General features: G+C 42.0%; 1 protein-coding gene across 1 annotated transcript in view; it reads right to left on the bottom strand.

Moving 5' to 3' along the window:
* SATB2 (SATB homeobox 2) overlaps nucleotides 1–25,315 on the bottom strand; it is a 166,628-nt gene that overhangs the window by 89,013 nt on the left and 52,300 nt on the right. The window contains exons 3-5 of the mRNA XM_075001283.1: nucleotides 11,660–11,786; nucleotides 7,403–7,526; nucleotides 1,769–1,871 (exon numbers count right to left, since the gene is read on the bottom strand). Coding sequence (XP_074857384.1) covers nucleotides 1,769–1,871; nucleotides 7,403–7,526; nucleotides 11,660–11,786 — 354 coding nt within the window. The remainder of the gene's footprint in view (nucleotides 1–1,768; nucleotides 1,872–7,402; nucleotides 7,527–11,659; nucleotides 11,787–25,315) is intronic.

The raw sequence follows: 25,315 nt of genomic DNA, 5'->3' as shown, positions 1-25,315 counted from the left end.
ACAGTACAATTCCTTTAGTTGATGACACATACCTGCAATTGGTCAATTCAGTCTGTTGTTCAAGAGTACTCTTGGAATCTTTGCCAATACTGAACTCTCACATACTAATGTTTATCTCTAGTTGACTAGAGGAGTCCAACACATCCTGACACATAATGACCTGGCTTTAGTTATACGCACCACTGTGACCCACCATCTGTGCTACAATAATGTGATATACCTGGGCAAGAAGCCATTTGTCCTTAAGACACACCTACTAAAACAAAAAACTGCAATGAAAACCTTAGCAACTATAAACTACCATGAACACATCAGTTCTGTCCTCTGCTCCTTTCAGTGGTTTCTCAAAGAATAGCACGTCAAATCTGAGATCTAAGACCTTAACTTCCTGGTGCTTCATAAATAGCATGGGCCCAGCATATATAAAAGATACTCAAAGTTCTCAGATTAAGACTCTGGTCAACAACTTCACTCTTTAGGCAAGAGAGAATTTTGTACCCTAAAGGTAGGTCTCACCTATGCGGAAAACCAGCTTGCTTGGGGTCGGTCTGAGACTGTGAAACAGAGAACCATCACAAACCTCACCGACTCCCGCTTCAAATACCACTTCATCAGCCATATTTTGTCTCACACAAATGCATAGCAGCATGTGTATTTAAAACAAAACTCTACCAAAACAAAACATTGCCTTGTACATATAATTCTCCCTTGAGAAAAGGATGAGAGAAAGAATGAATTACACATAACAGACGTTAGTAACGTCCCTTAATGCACTGCTAGAAGATGCTCCGGCATTAGAAGAACCTACACAGAATAGTATGCCTATGTGAGACATTAGTATTTCACAAACGAACATAATTCCATTCCATGTAATAAAAATAATGGCCGTTTTCATCCTGGTACAAGTGGCAATGGCTGGGATGAATTTAGTCCACTGCCTACAGGCAGCTTGGTCTCAAATAAACTGATGCTACCTAAATTCCAGGTGATATGACATGGAAGGAATGCCAATACGCTTAACTGTATTTAAACAGAAAGCAAGGACATGTTTAACTCAGGAAGATGGGGGTTAAGCTTTTACAAATAAAATATGATGGTGATTTATATAACAATTTAACTTTTCAATTCAGACCTACTAAAGAAGACTCTCCTCCCCGTTTTTTTTTTTTTTTTTTTTTTACACACACCCTGTTGATCATTTCAGTGCAATCGCAATCTAAAATGTGCTGTCACTACAGCTTGAATCTCTCTTGTCCAGCACCCTTGGGACCTCACCAATGCTGGATGACAGAATTTGCCAGACCACAGGAGGTCAACGCTGTCTAGCACATTGCCAACACTTTCACTGCTTACTGGGCTCTTAGAAGACATTGAGGAGTAAATTACAGCTAAATAACAGCACTGAACACTGAGAGCTAGAATTGGTGCTGTAAACAAACCAGATAGGACCACGGGAAACTTGGCCACACCCATGATATGGTCGTCCGGCTAACTAAAGTGATGCCGGATTATGGATGTTGCCAGATGAAAGCATTCCCGATTAAAGAGGCTCAACCCATAGTATGTTTTCTTTAAAAGTCTTTTCTTTTACACCTTCCTTGTTCATAATGCATTGGATTTAATTTCCAGTGTGCTACAACTGTCCCCTCTATGCAGACAAATTCAGTAATATCATTAAGATTTATTATCATCATACTTAAAACAAATTTTCGAACACTCAAATGTTGTTCATTGGCTTGGAAACAAAAAATAATGGACGTTAATTTACCTTTAATCTTCTTGTATTTTTTATACCATCTCCCAAACTCCTGGCACTTGGTTGCTGACACATTGGCATAGTATGTGCTATTTACAATAGATGAAATCATACTCTGGAAGTAGAAGGAGACAGAAGTGTGTTTTAAAAAGCATAATTAAAACTCTTTTCCAGAGAAACTCAACAGCATGCAAGCGCACGCTGATCACCCATTTGTGCCTTCAAAGCCTAATGCAGTCACAGCTAAGGACTCAAAATTGGCTGTATTTCCCACTCTGCATCCCCAGATATGATTGCTCTAGGTTCACTAATAATGCAAAAAAGATGATGTGCAAACCAAGACTCCTGTCTCCAACTCCCACTGACCTGTCACTTTAATTTATGGTTGTGATGTCATAGAATCTTCATTTTAAACATATAACTACAGGCAGTGTCATGTTGAGGAACACACCCATTAGACACAAGGGGTAAGAACAACTGTGATTTAGGAACCCGATAACTGAAGATAAGATTAACATGCACAATCCAAATAATGCTTTTCAGATGCTTCTGTTCTGCTTCCAACTGCAACAAGACCACACAGCCAAGAACTGGAGAACATCCGTGCTACTCGCTGCAGAACAACAGTTAGGCAAATAAGTTAAATTAATGTAATTTATCGAAATGTGATTAGCCCTTGTGTGAAAAATCACTCAACAGAAAAATTAACACAGAGCTATTCCAAGCAGAGGAAATGCAAAAGTACAGTTTCAAAGTATCCAAGGGCCACAACAAAACATGGTTCAGCTGAAAGTTCCAAAGTGCTTTGCCAGGATTTCCACCTGATCCTTTCCAGGTTTCCTCTAAGCAACTACTGGTACAAAACAATTAAGAGTTTTACACCTGGGGCACTTTGGGCCATGTGGTAGAAAGTATTTTTGTTATTGCTACAGGTTGAACCTCTCTAGTCCAGCACCCTTGGGACCTGACTGGGGCCAAACCAGAAAATTTGCCAGACACAGGAGGTCAATAGTATCTAGCAGCATTACCATCACTTCCACTACTTACTGGGCTCTTAGAAGACATTTAGGGGTAAATTACACCTAAATAACAGCACAGAACACTGAGAGTCAGGAATGGTGGCTGTAAACAAACTTTACAGGTCCATGGGAAACTTGGCCACACTCATGATAAGTGGTCATCCAGCTAACTGAAATTACGCTGGACTATAGATGTTGCCAGATGACTGAGTGCCAGACCAGAGAGCTTCATCCTGTAGTAATCTCAATTTTACAGAGAAAATAATAGTTACATTTTAAACTCTTCCAGGGCTGAATCATTCCATTATGCACATATCTACATTTATACAAAGATACATGGATCTAAGCGAATGTTCAAGCTAAAGCCCACAAAGCTAACCACAGTGTGTGAGCCAATGCAGCCTTTCCTGAAATCACATTTTTATGCCTACAGACACCTGCTATGATACTTCGGCACAGTCAAAGAGATTAGAGAGAGTTCACAACCTCAAAGCAATTGATTTACTCAGGTTCCAACCCTGGCACATGGGTGCCCTTGGGCATATATGTAAAATGGGATCTTCCCCTTAGCTAAGATACTAGTTAAGCTCACTTCTGGCTTACTCCACTTTTACGGCGCTTTAAAAAAATCCAACCCTACTCATTTATTCACCCCAGTCTGTTGCAACCTTAAAAGACTCCAGTTCTCCTGGCCCCTTGAGTTACGGGGGTCTTAGGAAGCTAAGAAGAATTTACTATAGAGAGACTTCTTAAGGTAGATTGGAGGGTACAAAGATTTGTTTCAGTCTTTGAGGAATGAATTCACTTTTAACACCCAGGTTCCTCTTCCCTTTCACATTTCCACTAGAATGACACTATGAAATAAGGTTTTGGAATTTTTTTAATTTTTTTTTCTAATCATCATAACTAGGCTTCAATTTTCAAATTAAAATTCCTATTTTTAAGCCTAACCTTAGTACTTCTTTCCCCTTCACCTCTTGCTTGTTCTAAAGTGTGCCCTGAGAAAACATGAGCATTTTGAAGGGATAACAGAGTGGAAACTTCAGCTGCAAGATGCTCCAAAACAAGACATTTTTAAAAGTAACTGGAGTTAAACTTCCTTGGCCTGGTCATCATGGGAATGGTTGCTTATAAAAAGACAACCCACAAGAGCTCTTTTTTTCCACCAGGTTTTTCTGTAAGCGCTACAATAAATGGGCATCACTAAGAGCACAGCTGTAATGGTTCTGAGGAAGAAAAAGGGCATAAATTCCTCTCTCCTTCTTTCTGTTGGGGAAAGCAAAGCCTGGTAAAATAGCACAAAATAATTGGTAAAAATCCCAAGAGAGAGACGGTATTCACCTGCTTGACACTAGGCAAAAATGGGGGATAAATCCGTAAATGGTTGCTAGCTATAGAGGAAAAAAAAAAAAACATTCCTTTCCATTAATTTTAAGAGAAAGAATCAGAGGTGTAGTTCTCAGAGGACTCTTGTTAACTCTCCAGAAAAGAAAGTACTTGCTCAGGAAAGGCTTGGCAAGCAAACCCATTGCTGTAGCTATGAACTTCTTAACATAATGCCTGGGCTAATGACCATTTGGCTTCAAAAAATACTTTAAAAAGCTGACAAAAGATTAGACCAAGTAGCAGGCATGCTGCATGGGTGGGTGGCCAATTCCATCATATCCACATAGAAAGAAAGCCAGCACCCACTGATACACATACTAGAACTGGCAGAGGATTCATATAAACTAGATGTAATGCCATAAGTTAAAATAAAAGGAGAAAGCTATGGGATGGAAACAAAAAAACATGAGCCCACATGAAGGAAATGACGTTTATAAAATAGGTTGAACCGCTCTCATCCAGCACCTTTGGAACCTGACCGGTGCCAAACGAGAGAATATTCCCACACCATGGAAGGTCAATATCGTCCGGCACATTACCAACACTTCCACTGCCTACTGGGCTCTTAGAAGACATTTAGGGGTAAATTGCAGCTAAATTACAACAGTGAACACTGAGAGCCAGGACAGGTGGCTGTAAACAAACTTTATGGGACCATGAGACACTTGATACAGCCATGATAAGTGGTCGTCCGGCTAACTAAAATCATGACAGATGATGGGTGTTGCCAGAGGAGAATTCTGGATTAGAGAGGTTCAACCTGCAGTATGTGAGATAAACAAGCAACGTTGGAATGATTTTTACAATAATCTCGGAAGACACAAATGCTGAAATAATTGGATTTCTTTCCTGTCACCCTGATTCCACCACATTGGTTAACAGGGATTTATTTGTTTGAACATCAGCCTTATGCAAAGGATGCCTAAGCGGCAAATGCCTAATATACCTAGCAGGAAAAACAACAACTGTAAATCAAAGAGAAAGATTAAACTGGCCTTTAGTGGCAATAAGAATTTGCAAGAAGAGCTCATATGCCAGGAACAAGAGAAGGACCATGGTCACTGGGGGAAAAAACAGCTCCCTCTGCTGCCTCTCTTTGACTTCGGTACAGAGGAAAACCTGATGCGTTGTGAGCACATTAATAAACAGCAGCATTTACTCTGCAGTTTGACTCCTAGGAGACAGTTCCATAATTTGCTGCTGTCAATAATATATTAACCACAAGGGGACTGTAATGACATTTCACATTTGGTGTGGGGTTTGTTTTTTTTTTAAACCGATTTGGGAGATGGAATTGCACAAAGGCAAATCCAGACTACCATAGTAGACAGCTTCCCTACAGTGGAAGGTTGTATGTTTTACTTTTTGGAAGGCACAAAAGAGGTTAAACTTTTTGTAGCTGTAATGCAAAAAGTGTATTCATTCTGTCCTGGCTTCCAAAGTCTATCGCCATCAGGAAATCATTTAAGCGTATGCTTAAAGGTAAGTGTGTGCTAATGCTTTGCTGAGTTATGTCTCTGTATCTTTATCCTCTGCATCACCACCAGGGTATGGATTCTCCCTCTCCTACAGTCCTGCCACCACTAATCTTGCTTATCAAAACAAAAAAGCAGTCAAGTAGCACTTTAAAGACTAACAAAATAATTTATTAGGTGAGCTTTCGTGGGACAGACCCACTTCTTCAGACCACAGCCATAATCTTGCTTATGGAGATCAGGATGAGTTTAGAGAGGGGTAAACTAACTGCCATATTCCCAGACTGAAGGCTTTGAAATGGACAGAAAGAACCCCTGAGCAACAAATTCTTGCCACTACTTGAGTTGGTTCTTTGTTCAATTATGCTGCATAGTGGTAGAGCTCAAGTGCACTGGGACACTCAGACTTAAAGTCTAGGTATCTTCCTCCACCTGGGCATTGCAGATATCTAATCTAACTTCTTTAAATGTCATTTTTATGCACTGATTTTGTTTCCATCAGCCAAAGAGTACCAGCCAACATGCTGGAACGCTCCTTAGCCAATCAGATTTATCTTTTTGCAGTGCCCATACTTTAAAGTATTATTCTATTCTGTGAAAGGAACATTTCATTTAACGCATCCATGCCCTGTATTCAGAATCACTTCGGGAAGAAATGTGAGTTAAACTTCTTTTCTATCCTTGTTAGTTCTGTAACTATGATAACCTTAGGAAGGTTCTACAATTGGTACGGTCCAGAAAAGAATCTAAATTTCCCGCCCCCCGTATTACACCTGAGCCCCACTGCAATCTTTTTCAGGGCGGGATACATCTAATGGGCACCTGGTTCCAACGTACGATCAAAGATCTTTGATTTCTGAATCCTAGGTTGAGTCTGTGATGATCATAATTAAAAACAACATATTTTAATTTATAAACTAGCAAACCTGATAAAAATGCCGAAGTTAGTGTGGGTTAGCTCACTCCACTATACAAGCCTGGAATGTCTTTACTCAGGTTTGCTTTGCTTGGCAGTCTCTAACCTATAAGTTGAAAGCAGGCAAAAACATGGGGACAACATTCAGACTGGTGTTTGAAAATGAACTGAATTTTTGCATGTGAGGCTTGTTTGGGTGGAATGACATTTTTCAGGTTTTTAATCTTTTTCCCTAGTAGTATGAATCAGCGGATGCTGGCTTTTTTGGTAGTGCAGAGAGGTGGCTCAACAAACCTTGACAACTTTGTAGAAGTCTCCATGCATGATATTTGAACTAAAGCTCAGTTTCATCAAGAGTCTGAACTATGGTTATATCCTCACTGCAAGTGACAAAGTTGTACTGGGTAATGAGTGTGTGTGTGAAGTTTCTCACGGAGTCTTTTCTTGTATTTTCCGAGAAACTGGCACACCACTGATGAGAGTCACGTACACTTCCTTGTAATCAGAGACTGACAAAAACCTGTGTGTGTCCCCAACGTATGTTGCCAATGAAGATCAGTGGGTGTTGCAATTTGGGCATTGAGAGATAGTGCAAAGTTTGGAGGGGATATATATGGAGAATTTAGGGTCCCTCTGAAGTTGAGGGCACAAGCCAATCATTTTCCTTCTAACAACACATCACACTTAGTGCACCACAGTGGAAGTGTAAAGAGATATTTTCACAGAGAGGTGGGAATTTCTCCTTTCTTATTAGAACCCAAAGAGAGTGAACATTTCTTAAACAGTCTGGCGGGAACACCTTGCTCAGCAGGCACTGGCTTTAGATTCTAGTACAGGCTGACGCACTCACCTGCGAGAGAGGGCATTCTTTGGCTAATGTGCTCTGATTCATCTCTTTAAGCAGCTCTTTTAAGGCATTGCGGACTGTGGCATGGTTCCATTGCTCTGCTGGCAAGTCTTCCAACTTCGAACAACTGTGAAAACAGAAAGCAGAAGAATGAAGTAGAAACGTCACCAGCAAGGCTACCTGCTCATTCGTGCAACAACCAGGCATCTTTATGAAGTCACCCCCACCTTACAGTCTGGAGCTCAAACTTTTTTTTTAAACATCCCCACTCTCCACTCTGCACCCCCCTGCACCAACAAGACGTGCTGCTACTAAAGAATTACAGCACATGACAGAAATGCTAGTTAATCCTACATAAGTGATGTAACATGTGTGCCTAGCTGTTTCCTTTGCAGCCTGTAGAAGTGCAAAGTGCTCTGCTTAATGCAGGCCACACAAATGACTGGGAAAAGCAGCCCCTTCAGCACAGACAGACGCCCCTGCTAAAAAGAAAAAAAAAAAAAAAAAAACGTATTGCACCACATGGTTAAACAGCAAGGGAAGCCCTCATTCTGGAGGGAAAGGCTTTGGCTTGAAACAGAATTCTGTTCTGTATTGATATGTACCCTGCCCTCCACACAACGGTACCTAATCACCTTCCAGCCGTGCATTCCCCAACACGACTAAGGTCTGTCACAGGTGAGTCATCCTCCCTCTCCTCTCCACAGGCAGGGAACTGTATGTGCTTCCCTAGCCTTCAGGAAGGTTTCGTTCCAGGTGAGTTTGGTTGTTGTAAGACTATGTAATTAAAAAAAAAAAAAAGTATGCACTCCATGGTTGTAGAGAAGGCCAAGTCAGAGAAGGGCACCTATCGATCAGCAAGGAGGGCAGAGAAGTTTGTGACAGTTTTCTTTTCCAGGGGTAGGGGGGCACGGGGGGCACTTTGTTTCAGTCTCAGAATGATTCACAGAAGTGTTCTGTCTCCTGCAGAGAGGAGCTCTACCCTCGTGCTAGAAAATGCCTTTGTACCTAAGAAGAGGAGTTGTTGCACACAGTCTTCCTCTCAGAATTTCAAGCACTTTTTGATACTGTGGGCCCACCTGGTGACAAAGACCAAGACCTTAAATCTGACAATCTTTGGGAAGCTAGTTCTGAGAGCAGAGAACGGGTACGATGCCCTCACAGTAGCCCATGTTGTTGAGGGGATGCATAACTGCATTCTGTACTAGCTGGAGCTTCCTAAGGGCTGATGGCTTCCTGCCCAGGTATATCACATTACTGTAGTCCTGCCAAGAGGTAACAAAAGGTGTGAGGAAGTGAGACCAGGTCTTCATCCACCAGGAGGGAAGAGAGGCTCCTAGGCAACTAGAGATGACAGAGTGTTAATTCATAAAAGCTGCTGTGTGAGAGTTAAGTGTCAGCAAAGAATCCAAGAGTGCTACTAAACTACAGACTGCACTGACCAGTTGTAGACACATGACTTCAATGGGGCAGACTGTGTTGGAGACACTTCTCTCTGCCCATCAGAATAACTGCTGCCTTCCTCAGGTACAGCTTCAGCCTCTTATTCTTCATCTATGTGCTGATCCCATCCATGCTGTGCGCATCCTGCTGAACAGATGTGGTGAAGGGCAGGGAGAGCTGTGCTCCCTCTGCCTACTGATGCTATCTGAACCCATGCTTGTGACATTACTCACAATGCTGTCTGACTATTTTCAGTAGCTGCTGCATGTAAACATTGTAAAGAACTGGAGAGGAAACTGATTTTGTGGAGCTCCGCAGACAAGGAGTTTGTTAGCAGAGGTGCAGTTCCCTGCCACTACTCATTGGGTGTGTTCCTCTGATGAAGTCTCAGAGCATTGCAACATATGAGTCAGGTCTCCTACCACCCGTCTCAGGTGAGACGGCTGTGTCTTATGATCAGCCCTGTCAAATGTTGCCAAAAGGTCAAGCAGGATGAGAATGGCTGTCTGTCCCATTGACAGCAGTACTCTAAGTGGCATGAAAGCTGTTTCCATACCATGTCTTATCCTGAATTCAGGTTACATGTGGTCTAGTATATTAGCATCATTTATACCAAGCAATAGCTGGACGAAACTAAGCATTTAAGAGGGCGGGTTTCTTCAATTTCAGTCTCATGACTACATGTTTGGATCAGGAAGAGCAGGTTTTTTCCCTGAATTGAGTTGTGGCTATTTCAGTCATTAAGGCAATGTCTACATGATGAATTGTTTTCTAAATAATTCATGCAATTTGCACTATGCAAATTGCATATATTATTTTGAAATTCCTTATTCTGAACTTGGTGCCATCCAAATGGCACTGAAGTTCAGAATAAGCCATGGATGAGAGGCTGGACATGAGTTAACAGTGTGCCCTTGTAGCCAAGAAGGCTAACAGCATATTGGGCTGCATTAGGAGAAGCATTTCCAGAAGATCTAGAGAAGTTATTATTCCTCTCTACTCGGCACTAGTGCAGCCACATCTGGAGTATTGCATCCAGTTCTGAGACCCACGTAAAGGATGTGGACACATTGGAGAGAGTTCAGCGAAGGAAAACGAAAATTATTAGGGGGCTGGAGCACAGGATCTATGAGGAGAGGCTGAGAGATCTGGGCGTACTTAGTTTGCAAAAGAGAAGACTGAGGGGCAATGTGATAGCAGCCTTCAGCTTTCTGAAAAGGGGCTCTAAAGAGGATAGAGAGAGACTCTTGTCAGTGGTGACAGATGGCAGAACAAGGAGCAATGGTCTGAAGTTAGAGAGGGAGAGGTATAGGTTGGATATTAGGAAAAACTATTTCACCAGGAGGGTGGTGAAGCACTGGAATGCATTACCAAGAGAGGTGGTGGAATCTCCATCCCTAGAGGTTTTTAAGTTCCAGCTTGACAAAGTCCTGGCTGAAATGATTTAGTTGGGTTTGATCCTGCTTTAGGCAGGGGGCTGTACTAGATGACCTCCTGAGGTCCCTTCCAGCCCTAGAATTCTATGATTCTGAAAGTTCCATTACCCCTCATCCAACACAGGGTACCAGAACCAGAATACCGTGCTTGAAATGGCAGCACTATTTTGAGCACAGGGAAAAGCTGTGGTATTGCTATTTCGGGATACATAGCCTAAGTGACACCAGTTGCTCATGACTCCCCCACCCCCACCCCCAGATAGAAAGAGCATGTGCCAGATTCACAGCTCTAAGGTGGATGTTCATTTTTAAGGAGTGAAAAATATTGCCATTAAGGCAGAAAGCATGCAGAGCCGTAAGTTTCAAAGTATAGGTTAGCCTCAGTGTACTGCATAGATTCAATCCCATCAGACATGCAGAGAGTGCAGTAAGACCCTCTGTTGTCTTGTAGGAGGCTTTTGCAATGGGATTAATTAATTTAATTAACGGTGCTTGGATGAGACAGCTATGAGACTCCCAATAATGATGAAGTTAAAAGAAACCTTTTCATATGGGCAAGACAGTTCACAATAATCCACTATTCCTTACTGCTTCCGTTAAAGCATCCTGATCACTGGACTACAGGCCAACTGTCTGATGAGGTATATCCCAGCTTTACCAGAAGAACAGAGAGGGGGCTTTGCTGAGTCCATGGGGCGAACCCTCCACCCTTTTCCGTGAACAGCCCACTAGCCTCTAGTGTCTTTAAATGGACAGGAGGAAGAAAGGGAAAGAAAACACAGAACATAAAAAGTGTGTGTAGAATTGTCCATCAGATGTTCCTGAGCAGGAAATCGTTTATCAGAAGGAACCACAGAGATAGGATTTATCCCTGCCCCCAACCCTGCGAGGAGTGGGCTCGGGAAACGAGAAAAAGCAACACGCTTTCTGGGCCATTCTGTCTGAACCAGAGTCAGCAGAAAGTCTAGACTCTCACAACCTGACTCCTGGAAACAGAGGTGGTGTTTATTTTTCACATATAGCGTGCTTAGCACTTAATCAGGCCTGGAGGACACATTAAATTAGATGCCATGGAAAATTTCCCTTTAAAGGCTCCAGCTCTCTCTTGGCTGATGGAATCTCCCCACCCACCTACACCCACCTCTTCTCCAGTCTGACTCCGGGCTGCCCCTAGCACACCACTGTGGTTTCACTGCTTTGGCAAACAAAAGGTAAAAACAGTGGGCATGTGCCTGGTGAAGCATCCTTCCCTTCATTTTCCTTTCATTTCATCAAAAGCCCAGAAATTAATGAAGACAGGACGTGCTAATCTCTGTAGTAATGCTGTGATCAACGGAGCAGCTCAGAGAATAGAGGAGGCCAGCTGTTCAGAAACACCCACCTTTGTAATTGGATTTTCAATGTCACAACATGATAGACATCTTGTAGCATGTCGGCTACTGTCGCATCTGGTGCATCCGTCACATAACTGAGGGGGAGAGGGTTCCACCTCCCAAGTTTGATTATTCCTGGAAAGAAAAACATAATACATATCTATCAGTTGTTGATTAAACCTTTTGATTATCTGCTTGGTCAGGGTGTTCGGAACCTGCTCTGAGATTTATTGCAACCCTGAACACAAAGCTATTTCTGTCCAACAATTGAGCTAACTAAGTGGAGGGGAAGAGACATATTTTGAATTGTAAACAGAGCTGTTTACATATTCGTGTTGATTGAATTATGACAGAGAAGAAGGTGATGTGTGTTCCCCTTCCGTCACCACCACCACCACCACCACCACCACCACCACTCCTCCTCTCACTAAAGCCTGCCCTTTCTAAGTTAGGACAGGCTTTAAATACCCTGTACTCCCGATTTCAAAGCCTGCACAACCCTTGAGTAAATAAAAGATTTGGTTTTGAACTGAGGCAGAAAATTCCTGTGTGTGGGCTCAGCACACAGTTACATCCTGACTGTGGTGTGATTCCCAGTACAAATAGCATTTGAAATCGATGAAGTAGTTAGAGTTCACTCCCAGAGACACATTTCACCAGGCAGATGGTTGCTTTCTTTGGCAAAAAGCAACAGCGCTGTACTTGACCACAAACTGAAAATAGCACAGCTGTCTTCCAGGTCCCTGTTTATACCTCTGCTCCTATAGTAACAGCAGCGACACCCTTTCTAGGTAGGCTTGTTGCAAGAAATCATAACATTGCATGAGGTAGTGTAATCTCTTTAATGCAGAAGCCTTCCCTTCTTTTAAAAGCTTACACAGTGCCCAGCACATCCTGGGCAACACCAGAAACAACTACAAATTATTAGTCCAGTGTTGCCCAAATGGCATTCAGTGGAACCCTGGGGTTCCACAAAGTGAAAATAAGGGTTCTGCAAGAAAATTCCATTTCAATAGCATTTTATGAAGCATTTATGAGCTTTAGGAAAAACAATTTTCATTTGTGTTTGCCACGATAAGCATCCCTGCATAACGCCGGTTTAGCCAGAGAGTGGGGACAATGATGTCACTACTTGGCCCTCCAAGCGCAGTCAGTCAGTGGGGCGATCACCTCTTATATACTACCGTAAATCCCCGTACTCCCTGTCCGGAAGTGTGGATCATGGTGGTGACTGAATACAAATATAGTATAGTCGTGTGATGTCTTGCATTTAAAAATTTAACTGTGACAAATATAAATTGACAATCGTCAGGACTTGTGGCAACCTGCAGCTCTATGAGGAGTCATTTGCAGCTCCGGACGCTGCCGTGGCTGACTTCTCTGAAAACCCCTACCATGCCGCCACTCAAACAGTAGAACTAAATTGAATTGGTTTAACATCCAGCAGGAGGGATCCACCCAATAAACCAACTGAATGTAGTTCCCTTGTTTCAGTAGCGGCAGGGCAGGGAGCTGCAGAGAGCCCTTCACTCGCAGAGTAGCCAGCACATGGACGGAAAGGGGAGCCAATGTCCTCTCACATTTAAATATGCCATCTTCATTTTTGAGCTTTATTTTTGTACACATTAAATGTGATTTTTGTTTTTAAATATGTGCTATTAAACTAAATGTTGATCTCACGACCTTGTTTAGCATTTGTTTATTATTACCCTTACTTATTTGTAAAAACAAAAAGCAGTCAAGTAGCACTTTAAAGACTAGCAAAATAATTTATTAGGTGAGCTTTCGTGGGACAGACCCACTTCTTCAGACCATAGCCATACCAGAACAGACTCAATATTTAAGGCACAGAGAATTCCCATCCCGGAATCCATCTGAGTCACTATAGGGGCTCATCTGCATTCTTGGCTTAATCTAATTCTTGACCTTCCCCCCACCACCCCGCCACTCTCTCATTTGCTCACCTTGATCATTTTTTTTCTGATTTGTCCTCCTTGATTACTGTTTTTGGTTACCTGTGCCTCAAATGTTGAGTCTGTTCTGGTATGGCTATGGTCTGAAGAAGTGGGTCTGTCCCATGAAAGCTCACCTAATAAATTATTTTGCTAGTCTTTAAAGTGCTACTTGACTGCTTTTTGTTTTGATAGTATATAGACTAGCACAGCTCCCTCTCTGTTATTTATTTGTAGTCTACTTTTCCCACTCCATATATGAGACTGTTATTTGGGATTCTGCAAAATTCTTTGGAGTTTAAAAGGGTTCTGTGGCCAAGTAACATTGGGAGATGCTGTATGAGTCAGTGTAAGCCAGAGGCACTGAGACCACTGAGCAGGGAGAGTGAAGTCTCCTCTACAGCTTTAGCTGATAGCCAGCTGGCTTTTAGCTCATGCAGTAGAGACATATGGCTTTGCCCCTAAGGTCTCAGGTTCAATCCCATCTTCCAATGACCCAGGTCAAGGCTATAGAGAAGTCTTCAATCTCTGGTCTCAGTGCCTCAGTGTTATATAGGATGGGCTTCCAGGAAAGCACAGAAAACAGAGACTTCAGGAATATAATGAGACTGCCCTTGGGTAGATGTACTATCACAACTACAGCTTTGCTTCACAGCATTTCCTCAGCTGTTACTGGCTTCCTCTTTCTTTAATCCACTTGTCTCTGGGCCCAGTCCTTCAAAAGGTACCAAACAACCTTGCTCCGTTTAAACTGACAGTGCTTGCAACCTGGTCTTTGAGCCATCCACACACTTCCAAGGCACCAGAAGAGATCAACAAGACAGTCAGTAAACATTTTCAAAAGCAACACAGAGATGACTGCAGTAATGTTGCTCAGTGACACCATGCTATTCACACATCTATCTGCTAGCTTTCATAATAATCCAACACCGCTGTTTCTAAATGGAAACCAGCAGTTCACGACAACTCAGACTAACATGAACACTCATCAGGAAACTTCCAGGATGATATGAAGTTGCTAAAATTGATGCAGTTCCCAACATACAGCATTTTACCAGTGCTGATCATAGCCAAATCTAAACTTAGAAGTCCTCTACAGATGAGAGCTTCTGTAAAAGTGGTTATGAGATGGCAAACCACTGGCTTTGTGAAAACAGTGGCACATGGGTCTCCCACATTGCGCAAGATATCTGGTGCAGTCCTAATACAGGTTGAACCTCTCTAGCCCAGCAACATCCATGGTCCAGCAAGATTATCAAAGACAAAGTTAATAACTGTTGCTTGACATCCAATGCTTGATAGTGGGGCACACACAGAATGAACACATTTCAGTGATGCACTGTTTCAGTATTAGGATTTCACAATCTGGTGCTGAATATGCTGCAGTATAAATAGCGCCTGGACTCAGATCCAGCAAAGTAACACACAGCTCTCACTCGCAGCACCGTATGTCTCCAGAGCTGGCTCCCCAAGCCATATTCCATTTGCCAAGAAAAGCTGTTTTTCTAAAAGGGGATAGTTTACTTAATGGTATCTCTCATGACAATGAGAGTGCACATAGTACAGCACACATCAGTAATAAACTGAGCATCAACGGTCTACTGAGTGGAATACATTACTGAAACAGCTTAGATGCCAACCTCCCTTGTACCTTCTACCACAGTGTCTGCCACCTTTCCGATGCAGGGTGCTGAAATTTAAATTTTTGACTTCTATGCACAGTCTGAGTGACAGTGATACTTTTTAAAGTCACTAATAGTCCTACTTACAACAGCTTCATGAATAAATAAAGATGCAGAGCTTAACCATTTAGGCAGTGGTTGGTGGCATTAGTGGGTCTTTTGTTAATCATAGGCGGTATGGCTTTGAGCAAGTTCCCAGATGCACAGAGGAGAAGGGGGCGGGACTGAGCTCCCACTTCATATGCCAGTGAAAGTCAGCTTGTGTGCCACTCTTGTCACCCATGCCAGGGGTTGCTAGCCCTTGGTCTACAATTTAATCATTAATCACCTGAAAATTCCAGAAATCTATACCAGCTTTGTAGAACACTTGGCTTCCTATTTTCAACCACTCCAAGCTTTCGTATAACTGAAAAAAAAAAATAAGCATTATATGTGTCCATAAGTCGCATTTACATTGGTCACATTTTACAAGAAGCTTTATTCTTCATTCAGTTACAGGAAGCTCTGTGAGAGACCACCATCTCCAAGTGTTTGTCTCGCTCCATCACTGCCAGCATCGCAGAAGCAGTAGAAGACACCAGACATAGCAAGGAGTTGTCCCAACCTCGAAAAGTTCAAAGCAAAACTACAGGCCAAAGCATCATGGGAAATACTATGTAAATCTGCTACTACTGGTAGTTAGGCAGAACTTTTATCCTCCTCTACAATTCAAATGGAAACTGTTAGGCTGGAAGTAGACAAACACAGGTGTTACCATAATGAACCTGCATGTTAACACCTAGTGAGAGTCCTTTACACCTCGTTACAGCACTGCTGATGCACACTATTTTTCCAGCCGGTGTGATGTGGCAGGTGAATTGTTTTTAAACCCAGTCAGACCCTAAGCTAGCCACAAGTCATGATTTCCTTCCAATATTTCAGCAGGTTCCACAGGTGGCTTCATTCCTAGTACACTGGCTGTGTTTAAAGAACCTGTTTGGCTTCAAGATAGGATGATGGTTCCTGTTTGTTCAAGCATGCCTGTTCTTCTCCCCAAGGAACTTTCCATCAGGGATCTGAGCGATACATACAGTCATAGTTCGGCTAGCAGTATTCCCTTCTCATATGTTATCATTACTGAAGTATTTTTATGCAACTGATAGATGAACGTCAGGATAGCTAGGCATCATCTCCCTGTGGCCACACGCCTTAATGGCCTAATTACCCATTGTTAAGGTTGAGTTCTTTAAACAGGCACCCTCACTCAGGTTGTGTAATATTTTTAGCTTGTTCTGAGCCCAAAGGAAGTGTGTGCACTACAAGCAAACCCCTGCCACTAACTGGGGCTCCTGGGCTGAGGCTCCAACGCCGTAAAACTGCTGTGTAGATGTTGGGCTTAGGTTGCACACCAAACTTTGGAACCCCGCTAGAGAGGAGCGTTCGAGAGTCTGAGATCTAGCCTGAGCCCAAACATTTCCACTCATTAACTGTGGCCTTCCTCTTGATCGGTACTCCCTTCTTTTCATGTACCCGTATATTTATACCTGCCTCTGAAATTTCCACTATGTGTGTCTGATGAAGTGAGTCTTTGCCCGCGAAAGCTTGTGCTACAATAAATCTGTTAGTCTATACGGTGCCACAGGACTTCTCGTTGTTGTTACTGCGTATGAATAGCCCTGAAGACTGTCAATTGACAAGCATCTGGCTGGCATGGGCTGAATTGCAGCATAGACATATTCTAAGAGATGTGATGAGAGTGAGAGAATTAGGGGCACTTTATAAATGAGTACTGAATAAATACTCTCTTTTGGACACGAACGGCATTCCTTCTGCCTTAATGCTGTCTGAGGAAGAGAGGCAGCAGAATTCTTAAGAAATCAGTAGACAGATCCTTTTACGACTTCATAACCTTTTTCCATTAACTAATTCAATCACTCATTCACAAACCAATGACCCCTTTGGGGCTCTTTTTGTGGAGAGCTGGCAAACAGTGCACAAAACACTAATTGCCAGGAGTTTATTCACTAAGCCATTAGGTCACGCTGAGGAGATTCTGAGGCCTTGTCTACTCAGGGGAACCCACCTGCGAGCCAGAACAGCCTTCAAAAACTGACCTTTAAAAGGTGTGGTGTGAAACAGCCTGTCACAGGTGGCAAAAATAATAGCTTCTAAATGGTTTTGTTTGGGAAAAAAAATTACCAATTGTTTTAAAGAAGTTATTCTCCCTCTGCTCTGCTTGGCACAGATATATATGTTAGCTGGAACCAATTTCAAGATTTGTTCCTGAAAACTATTTCCCTCTATAGACAGTCCCTCTCCCATTAGTTTGATTTTCTTCAAAAATGTTGCCATCTCTGCAGGTTCATTACTGATCAGCTTATCAAACTTAAGAACAGAGGAATGATAAGGATAGGCAGCTCTGTTTTAAATTTGCATATCTCTTTTCACCCAGAAAGATCCCAAAGTACTTTAAAACTGTATACATCAAGCACCACTTGTAGAGTACCTGGTGCCAACCAAATGACCCTCAGTGGATGGAGTGGAAATATCTGTAAGACACTTGGTGCATGACAAGCATCCTTACAGAAATCAACACGAGAACTTTAATGAGCTCAGTTTTAAAGGTCTCATCCAAAAGACTCACCCTTGATTTGGATGTCAATATACTGAACTCACAGGAAAGTAAAGGGCTGATTCAAGTCTATTAGGATTTGAACTTGTGAATGCATCTAGAGGTTTCAAAACCACATTTTAAATCACAAAGCCACCTTTCTGGCTACAGCATTTTAGATAATTAACACAATGAGGGTCAGACACTGCAGCCCTCACTTCTGTGAATAGTCCTTACTCATGGAAGTACTATCATTGTAGTTAATAGAACTGCTCTTACAAGAAAGGATTACTCAGGTAAGAACTACAGAATCAAATCTTCAAAACTGAACCACTTTCAAATTTCGTTCACGATCGAAGAGAAGGTACTAGCAGCATATATCAGAAAAGCCTTTGTGCTACTGATAATGGCTTTTCACATCTACCATCTTTATTCCCAATTTCCACCTTTTACGGGCTGCTGGTATAGCTGAGCAATATTTTTAAAGAATATTTGTAATAAGTTTTCAAGGCATTAATGTAAACTATTTAAAGCTCTTTACGTGACAAAATGGAGATTAAATTCTACTAGTCAAATTAAGGGCATTTTAGAAGCTTATATACATTTCTCCCACCCCAAATTTTGGAGGTAAACAATGATAATTCAACAATACTTTCAAAAAAAAAAAAAAAAAGTGAATAGAAGAAAAGAACTCAATATTCCTGGTTAATGAACATGGTCAAGTGAATGTTATCAATATTAACTATGCAGTTTAGCTAACGCAACATACCAAGATCTTTCATTTTCTTCAACATAAATAAATACGGCCTATAAAAACACATAAGGAATGGAAGTATTAAAAAGGACGATCGCTCCCCTAGTGGACTGAGGCAAAGTATAGACAGACACTGGAGAATCACCAGTTTTTTGCTTCTACACTGAATAGATGTCACAGAATTTGCCTCCTAGGACGTAAGATTCAAGGAACCAAAGATCACTTTCTAGGCCACATCTACACGAGCAGCTTTTCCCGGAAAAACTGGGCTTTTGCCAGAAAAAAAAATGCAGAGCGTTTATATGGCAAATGCACTTTGTTGACAAAACCCAGCACATCTGCCGGCAGCGTTGTATCACTCCACATGTGAGTACAATGCCTCTCTTGACAGTGTTATATCAACAAAACAGCCGTGTAGATGGTTCAGGGCCCTTTTTTCAACAGACAGGGCTTTTGATTCACTGGGCAGCCCTGTTTGCAGAGCTTTCAGTCAGCCATTCTGTTCAGAGAGGGCTGGGAGTCTGGCTGCTCTCTGTCGACAGAGCAGATTGCTCTTTCGATCTGCTTTGATGTGTAGACGCAATCTGTTGACAGATGTTTTGCCAGGAAATCCCTTTTGACAGTGACTTCTGTTGACAGAGGCTTCTCGACTAGACCTGGCCCTACAATGCTACAGTCTCTCTTTTAAACCAGATACTTTTCAACCACGTTTCTTGCCAGAACAACATCAATGCAAGATATTACCATTGAATATCCAAATACTTCAATATATATATTTTGACACCCAGTTAAAGGCCATGGAATAGGTGAATAACATTCTTGGTCCTAGAATGATTAAACCACAGTGTTATTTGCAGTGTTGATGTAGCTGTGTTGGTCCAAGGAAATGAGAGAGACTAGGTGGGTGAGGTAAATTATCTTTAATTGGGGCAGCTTCTGTTGGAGAAAAATAAGCTTTTGAGCAACAAACACCTCTCCTTACCCTGACCTGAGGACGAGCTCTGTGTAAGTCAAAAGCGTCTCTTCCCTCTTACCACAGAAATTTGATCCAATAAAAAAGATATTACCCCACCTACCTTGTTGCTCTAAGTCAGTGGTTCTCAACCTATTTACCACAGTGGGACACACAATATATATAGGACCTGTATGGCCCTAAAGCTGCCACATGACCCCCGGCTGTGTGCAGACTGGGCCAAACACAGCCCGTGAGTCAACAACAACTGCTCTAAGTCACGGAGTCTCTGTTCACAGCATTACTTCCATTGCTGAAGAGAACAGTAGGTTCTTGTGACACTGATTGCACCTCTTTACCTTCATCAGAGCGGGTTCATTCCCATGCTATCATATGTACGGGCTTACACATATCTCTCAGAGGTCAAGGGGTCATCGAGTCCAATCCCCTGCCCTCTTGGCAGAACTACACACCCTCCCTGAGAGAATTTTTTTTTTTTTAAATCTATTTGCCCAGGACCCTTAAATGACCTCTTCACAACCTGGGGTTTACAAGACCAATGCTTACTGTTGTTCAGAGGTGCTTTATTAAAGAAATTAAAAGCTGCCTGTCCTACATAACAAATACATAGAATATTAATCCATAGATCAGTTCACAGGAAATCGCTGTCCTGCAGTACACAACAATTCAGCCCATATTTCTGACCTGTGGCCAGGTTGTACTACATCTCAAAGTATAACAGAATATGGGCTATTATAGTTATTATTGTTAAACCAGATCAGGGAATGGCTTAGCAAGGAGAAAGCAAGCAATGGGGCTGATTTTTAAAGAACTGATTGCATTGATTTTTGTATTATATTATTAGGCTGCTTTTACACCAATTTAACAAATTTTACACTGCATTTGGAGCTTGTTTCTTATGTCTACTGAATTTTAAATCAGTGACACATTCGGGTGAAAATAGATGGGACAAAATAAATCAGCATAATTCTCCTTTGCACTTTCAAGAACGTCTTTCATCTGAGGATCCCAAAGCACTTTACAAAACATTAATTAATTAAGCCTCCGAACATCCCTGTGAGGCAAGCAGCATTATCCCTTTGATATACTGGTGTTTTAGTGATTGAAAGCGCACAACGAACATAATCCAATGTTTGTGCCAATACAAAAGAATCCCTCCTCCCTCACATTAGCACGTAATAAATAATTCAGTGAGCAAACCGGAATACACTCGGCAATTATGTTGTGATGTACACATCTACAAATCAACAAGAACACCCACACCTCTTGCATGATTAACACTCTATCCCAATTGACTTGCCATGTTCAATTTCAGGTGGGGAACAATAGGGTGACCTTCATTTGAAAAGCAGGTGTTCGACACTGGCTTTATTTGCAGGGCTAGGGGCAAGAGGGTGCTATTTAAAACTATCCATATACAACATAATATATATGACTAAGCGGAATTCCATACTGGAAATAGTGAGTATTGTGCAGATACTCATACTGGTCCTTCCCGGCCTGAAGAATCTACATTATTTTATATAGAAGCAGTTACATGAAATTATATGCATACATTGTAGAAAAGACTGTCAGGAGAAGGTTACTAATGTTACAACATTCAGTTACTGAACTCTAAAATGTTTTCAGAGATGAAACTAGCTTTCACGGTCCTCTGCTGAGACTTAGCTTTTTGAATGCAAGTTTTGCTTATTCCCCTCCTCCTGAATACACTATATTGAAATATTTGACTTGCATAACACATACTGAACAGTCTAGTGTCTCGTAATTCTATACAAGGGCTTTATATGTTGTTGTATAGAGGTTTTGTCTCATGTAATAGATGCTGCTTCACATTTGGGAAACGTTATGCTAGAACCCTGACTTTTACTAGATTAATTTAATATAGTCACTAAGTAACTAGACTAAATTAATAAAGACCCTATTGAAAAAAGAGAGAGCAGAATTATTCTGCAAATTAAATAAAACTTTCTGAAGCTGGTTATTTTAGAAGCCTTTATTTAATTTTCAAAACTCCCATTCTTTTTGAAAAACTGCCAAAATATTGGTCAGGATATGGAAAGAGACAAGTCTGATGTTCAGTTATTTATTTCATAAGATTGTTATTTATACTGTTATACAAGACAACGTAACAAATGGTGGTGGGGGTGGACTGCTGACATATCTGTTCAGATTTTTTTTGCACGTCAGTTTCTCCTGATCATATGAGTACTTGCCTGAGACAATATTTTTTCCTTGTAGTGGTTCTGATATGTTTGTCCTTCCCTTGGATTAAGGGGAAGGACTGCAAGAAAGAAATGCCTGCCTCCTCCCTCCCTCCCTCCCTCTCCCCCTCCCACCCCTTTTCTTTTGGGAGACTTTTAAACTTTTCCTTTAAAGCAATGTGTCAAAGGCATGAAACTAGGATCTTTTCAATCATCAAAAAAGCACAATGAGCAATCAACTGTCCTCATAGTATATGGATATTAGCAGATGTCTTTCATAATTCACATTAGCTCCGTGCACCCACCTCCTTCCAGAGGGAGGGAGCTACGTTCAAGGACGGCCTAAGGAATATGCTTGCCTCTAGACTGGTCTACACCAACTCTTTTCCTCAGTGCTGAAGGGAGTATGAGGCACAGACCGCCACACTAGTGTAATACCCATTAAGAGCACTATATACCCCCTTCCTCAGTCTCACAACAGTGAAACTTTTGGATACTTCCTGTTCTCTGCATTTAGGGCTTTTCGGGCCTGGCCCTGAGAAGGGCCAAGTTCTCTCAGCTCTAACAGGAGAAAAAGATGCACCTCACAGAGTCAGGGCTCAATAGGAACAGTGGGTGCCAAGCACGCTTGAAAAAAATCAGGCCATTAGCATCTAAATTCATCACATCTTTGGTTTGCAGAATTTTTTTTAGACTGCCATGTGCAGGGACTCAGACTGCCATTGAATCACACTTCCCGATGCTCTGGAACATTTCAATCAGTCAACACATTCCTGTGACAGGGGCACTGGCTTCTCCCCTTTGTATCAGATTATAGCAGTTTCTTTAACAGCAATGTGTCAGCAGCATCATGTCCACAAGGCCCCAGGTGACATAGCTAAGGGCTACTTTCTGCTCACAGTGATACTGACCTCCAAGAAGCTACCCAGGAGTGAATGAAGGCAGAGTTTTGCCCTGACTTTTTATTTCAATCAACATGATGCAAAACACCATTAAAACCATATAGCTACCTTTCCCGCTCACATTCAGGAGAGCATACGCATTCAGGCTGTGTCTACACTAGCCCCCTTCATCGGAGGAGACATGGTAATCAGCCTGAGGGGAGAATAGTAATGAAGTGCTGCCATGAATATGCAGCACCTCATTAGGCTAATTCTCCCCACGGCACTTTGAAGTTGCAAACTTCTAAATGCCAGCATGCCGTGTAGCCGCAGGCACTTTTCTGGGAGTAAGGGCACTTGGAAGTTGCGCGAGTACTTCCAAGTGCCCACGGCTACATGACATGCTGGTGCTTCCAAGTTTGCAACTTCAAAGTTGCCATGGGCAGAATTAGCCTAATGAGGTGCTGCATATTCATCGCAGCACTTCATTAGTATTGTCTGTTCAGGCTGATTACCATGCCCCCTTCGAAGAAGGGGGCTAGCGTGGACACAGCCTCAGAGTCCCAACTGTTAAGATCTTCACAGGTCCTAACGTTAAAGAGCCTGAGAAAAAGGTCCTTTTTGTGGATTTTATAATTAGTTGTCTGGAAAAGCAGAGCAATTTTCCCCTCCTTTTTGGGGGGAAGGAGGATTATTTCATTTCAGAGGATAAATTTTTGATTTTCAAAAAAATCTAGTTGTTTTTGAAGACTTCCAAACATTTCTTTCATTTGTACTGCCCAATGCAATCCTACACCCAAATATCTCAAGTAGAAAAGAGACCCACTGAGCAGTAAAATGCAGTAACATTGCACAGCTTAATATCTGTAAACTAACTTTTAATTTTATAAATGAGCAACCCTGAGAAGGCATTATGGAGGCTGAGAAGTCTGAAATGGAATCCACTGACATTGTGCGTCTCATTTAGCAGACCAATACTCAAGTTAACCCAAATATCCTGCCTGTTCACAGCAACAGAACTATAGAGAAGAGAGAAAGCAAGGCTAAGATTGCAGAGATAAAATACCAGAATATCCTTCTGTAGCACCAGCCAGAAGTATAACCAAGAACTCAACAGCCCTCAGTTCTTGAGAATAAGATGACAGGAAGAAGCAGTGTAAAAAACAACCTCCTCTCAATATCATTTGGGCTTACATTGGCTGGAGGGGTCCCTTTAAAAGCAAAATGCAACAATGGGGGTAAATGAGAGAAGTGTTTGTGCCCACTTTTCCCACAAAATAATTACCTTCTCTCCACCCTTTTCTTTTTTAAAAGACTTTAGAAATTCAACAGTCTTCCCTTTTTTTCTGGGAAGTTACATGAATGACTGAAGAATCAGTAGGGTGATGTTGTAACTACCCAGGAAGAGAAATACAAACAACTGGGTATGGAAGGGTCTGGAGTTTGGGGGCAGGAGGGTTGCCTTATTGGTTGGAATTATGATGCTTTCACCTGTTTAACTCAAATTCTTGACACTCCACTGGCGAAAAGGGGTATTTTTTGGTGGTGATACCTCTATGCCGCCAATTGAGGTCTGTATCCACTAGGAGATCTTGAGAAAAAAACAATGTACTTTGTATTGTACTTTATATTTGTAGTTGAAATCAAAACAAAAACTAGCCTGATATTTTTAAGTCTTCCAGCCTGCCTCCTACCTTGCAGAGAAGCGAAAACAGAGCATAAACCCACATTTCATTGCCGATTGATCAGCATTACAGGGGTACAAAGAATTCAGCCCTTTCAAGGAGCACCGTTTATTTCTGAAACATTGTTAAATTGAGCTTCTAGCCAGAAGTCCAGTTTCCCCCAATTTGAAAGTGGTGTGAGCTTTCCAAAATAAATTTAATGTTGTCTCTGTGGGCTGATTTTTCCTTCAATCAAATCCCACTTTAAAAAGGGTAGGTACTCAAACTCCTCCCCTCCCCACTTTTCTTCCAAAGAATTGCAAAATGCTTCCAAGTTTAGGAGAACTGTAAATAAAGATCTGCTGGCCATGGGACTCAGTGACACTGAATTCTACAGGAAGGAGAAACACAAAGAGAAAAGAGTTGCAGATCACTGCCCAAGGTGATGACTGAATGCAACCAAAAATTGTTCCCTAGCACCAGCTGGCAGCACTGCTTGTCCCTTGTTTGATGGTGAAAGGCATTATTTCTTTATGAGGACTGAAGACACCCACCAGAAACTCTTAGAGCTCGTGGTCTGAACAACGGTACTGTTAGGCCCTTTGAGCTTGAGACAACATGGGGAGTGTAAGTACCTTGTGTCACAGGCACTTTAGCAGTGGTTCTTCCTCCTCACCTCCCATATCCGCCTGTTTCCTCCCCAGGCTCAGGGGAAGAGGGGTTACCTTCTTGGTCACTCTGGGAGAAATGCCTCAATCTGATTTATGCCGAATCTAAGTCTTCTGGCAGCTATTTTCCGCCCTTGGCACCACTGCACGCAGGCGGACAGACACCTGGTGCACCAGAAGCATATGCATGCCAGCTTAAGGCTATCCTGTAATGCACCAAAGTCTCTTGCACATTAGGTGATTAAATGTTACTGACTGCCTCACAGCAGCGGCGTCACAAACGATACCTACAAAAT

Source organism: Carettochelys insculpta, chromosome 8 (assembly GCF_033958435.1).
Source record: "Carettochelys insculpta isolate YL-2023 chromosome 8, ASM3395843v1, whole genome shotgun sequence".
In the NCBI taxonomy this organism is placed as follows: Eukaryota; Metazoa; Chordata; order Testudines; family Carettochelyidae; genus Carettochelys; species Carettochelys insculpta.
This window is presented reverse-complemented; position numbering and strand designations above follow the sequence as displayed.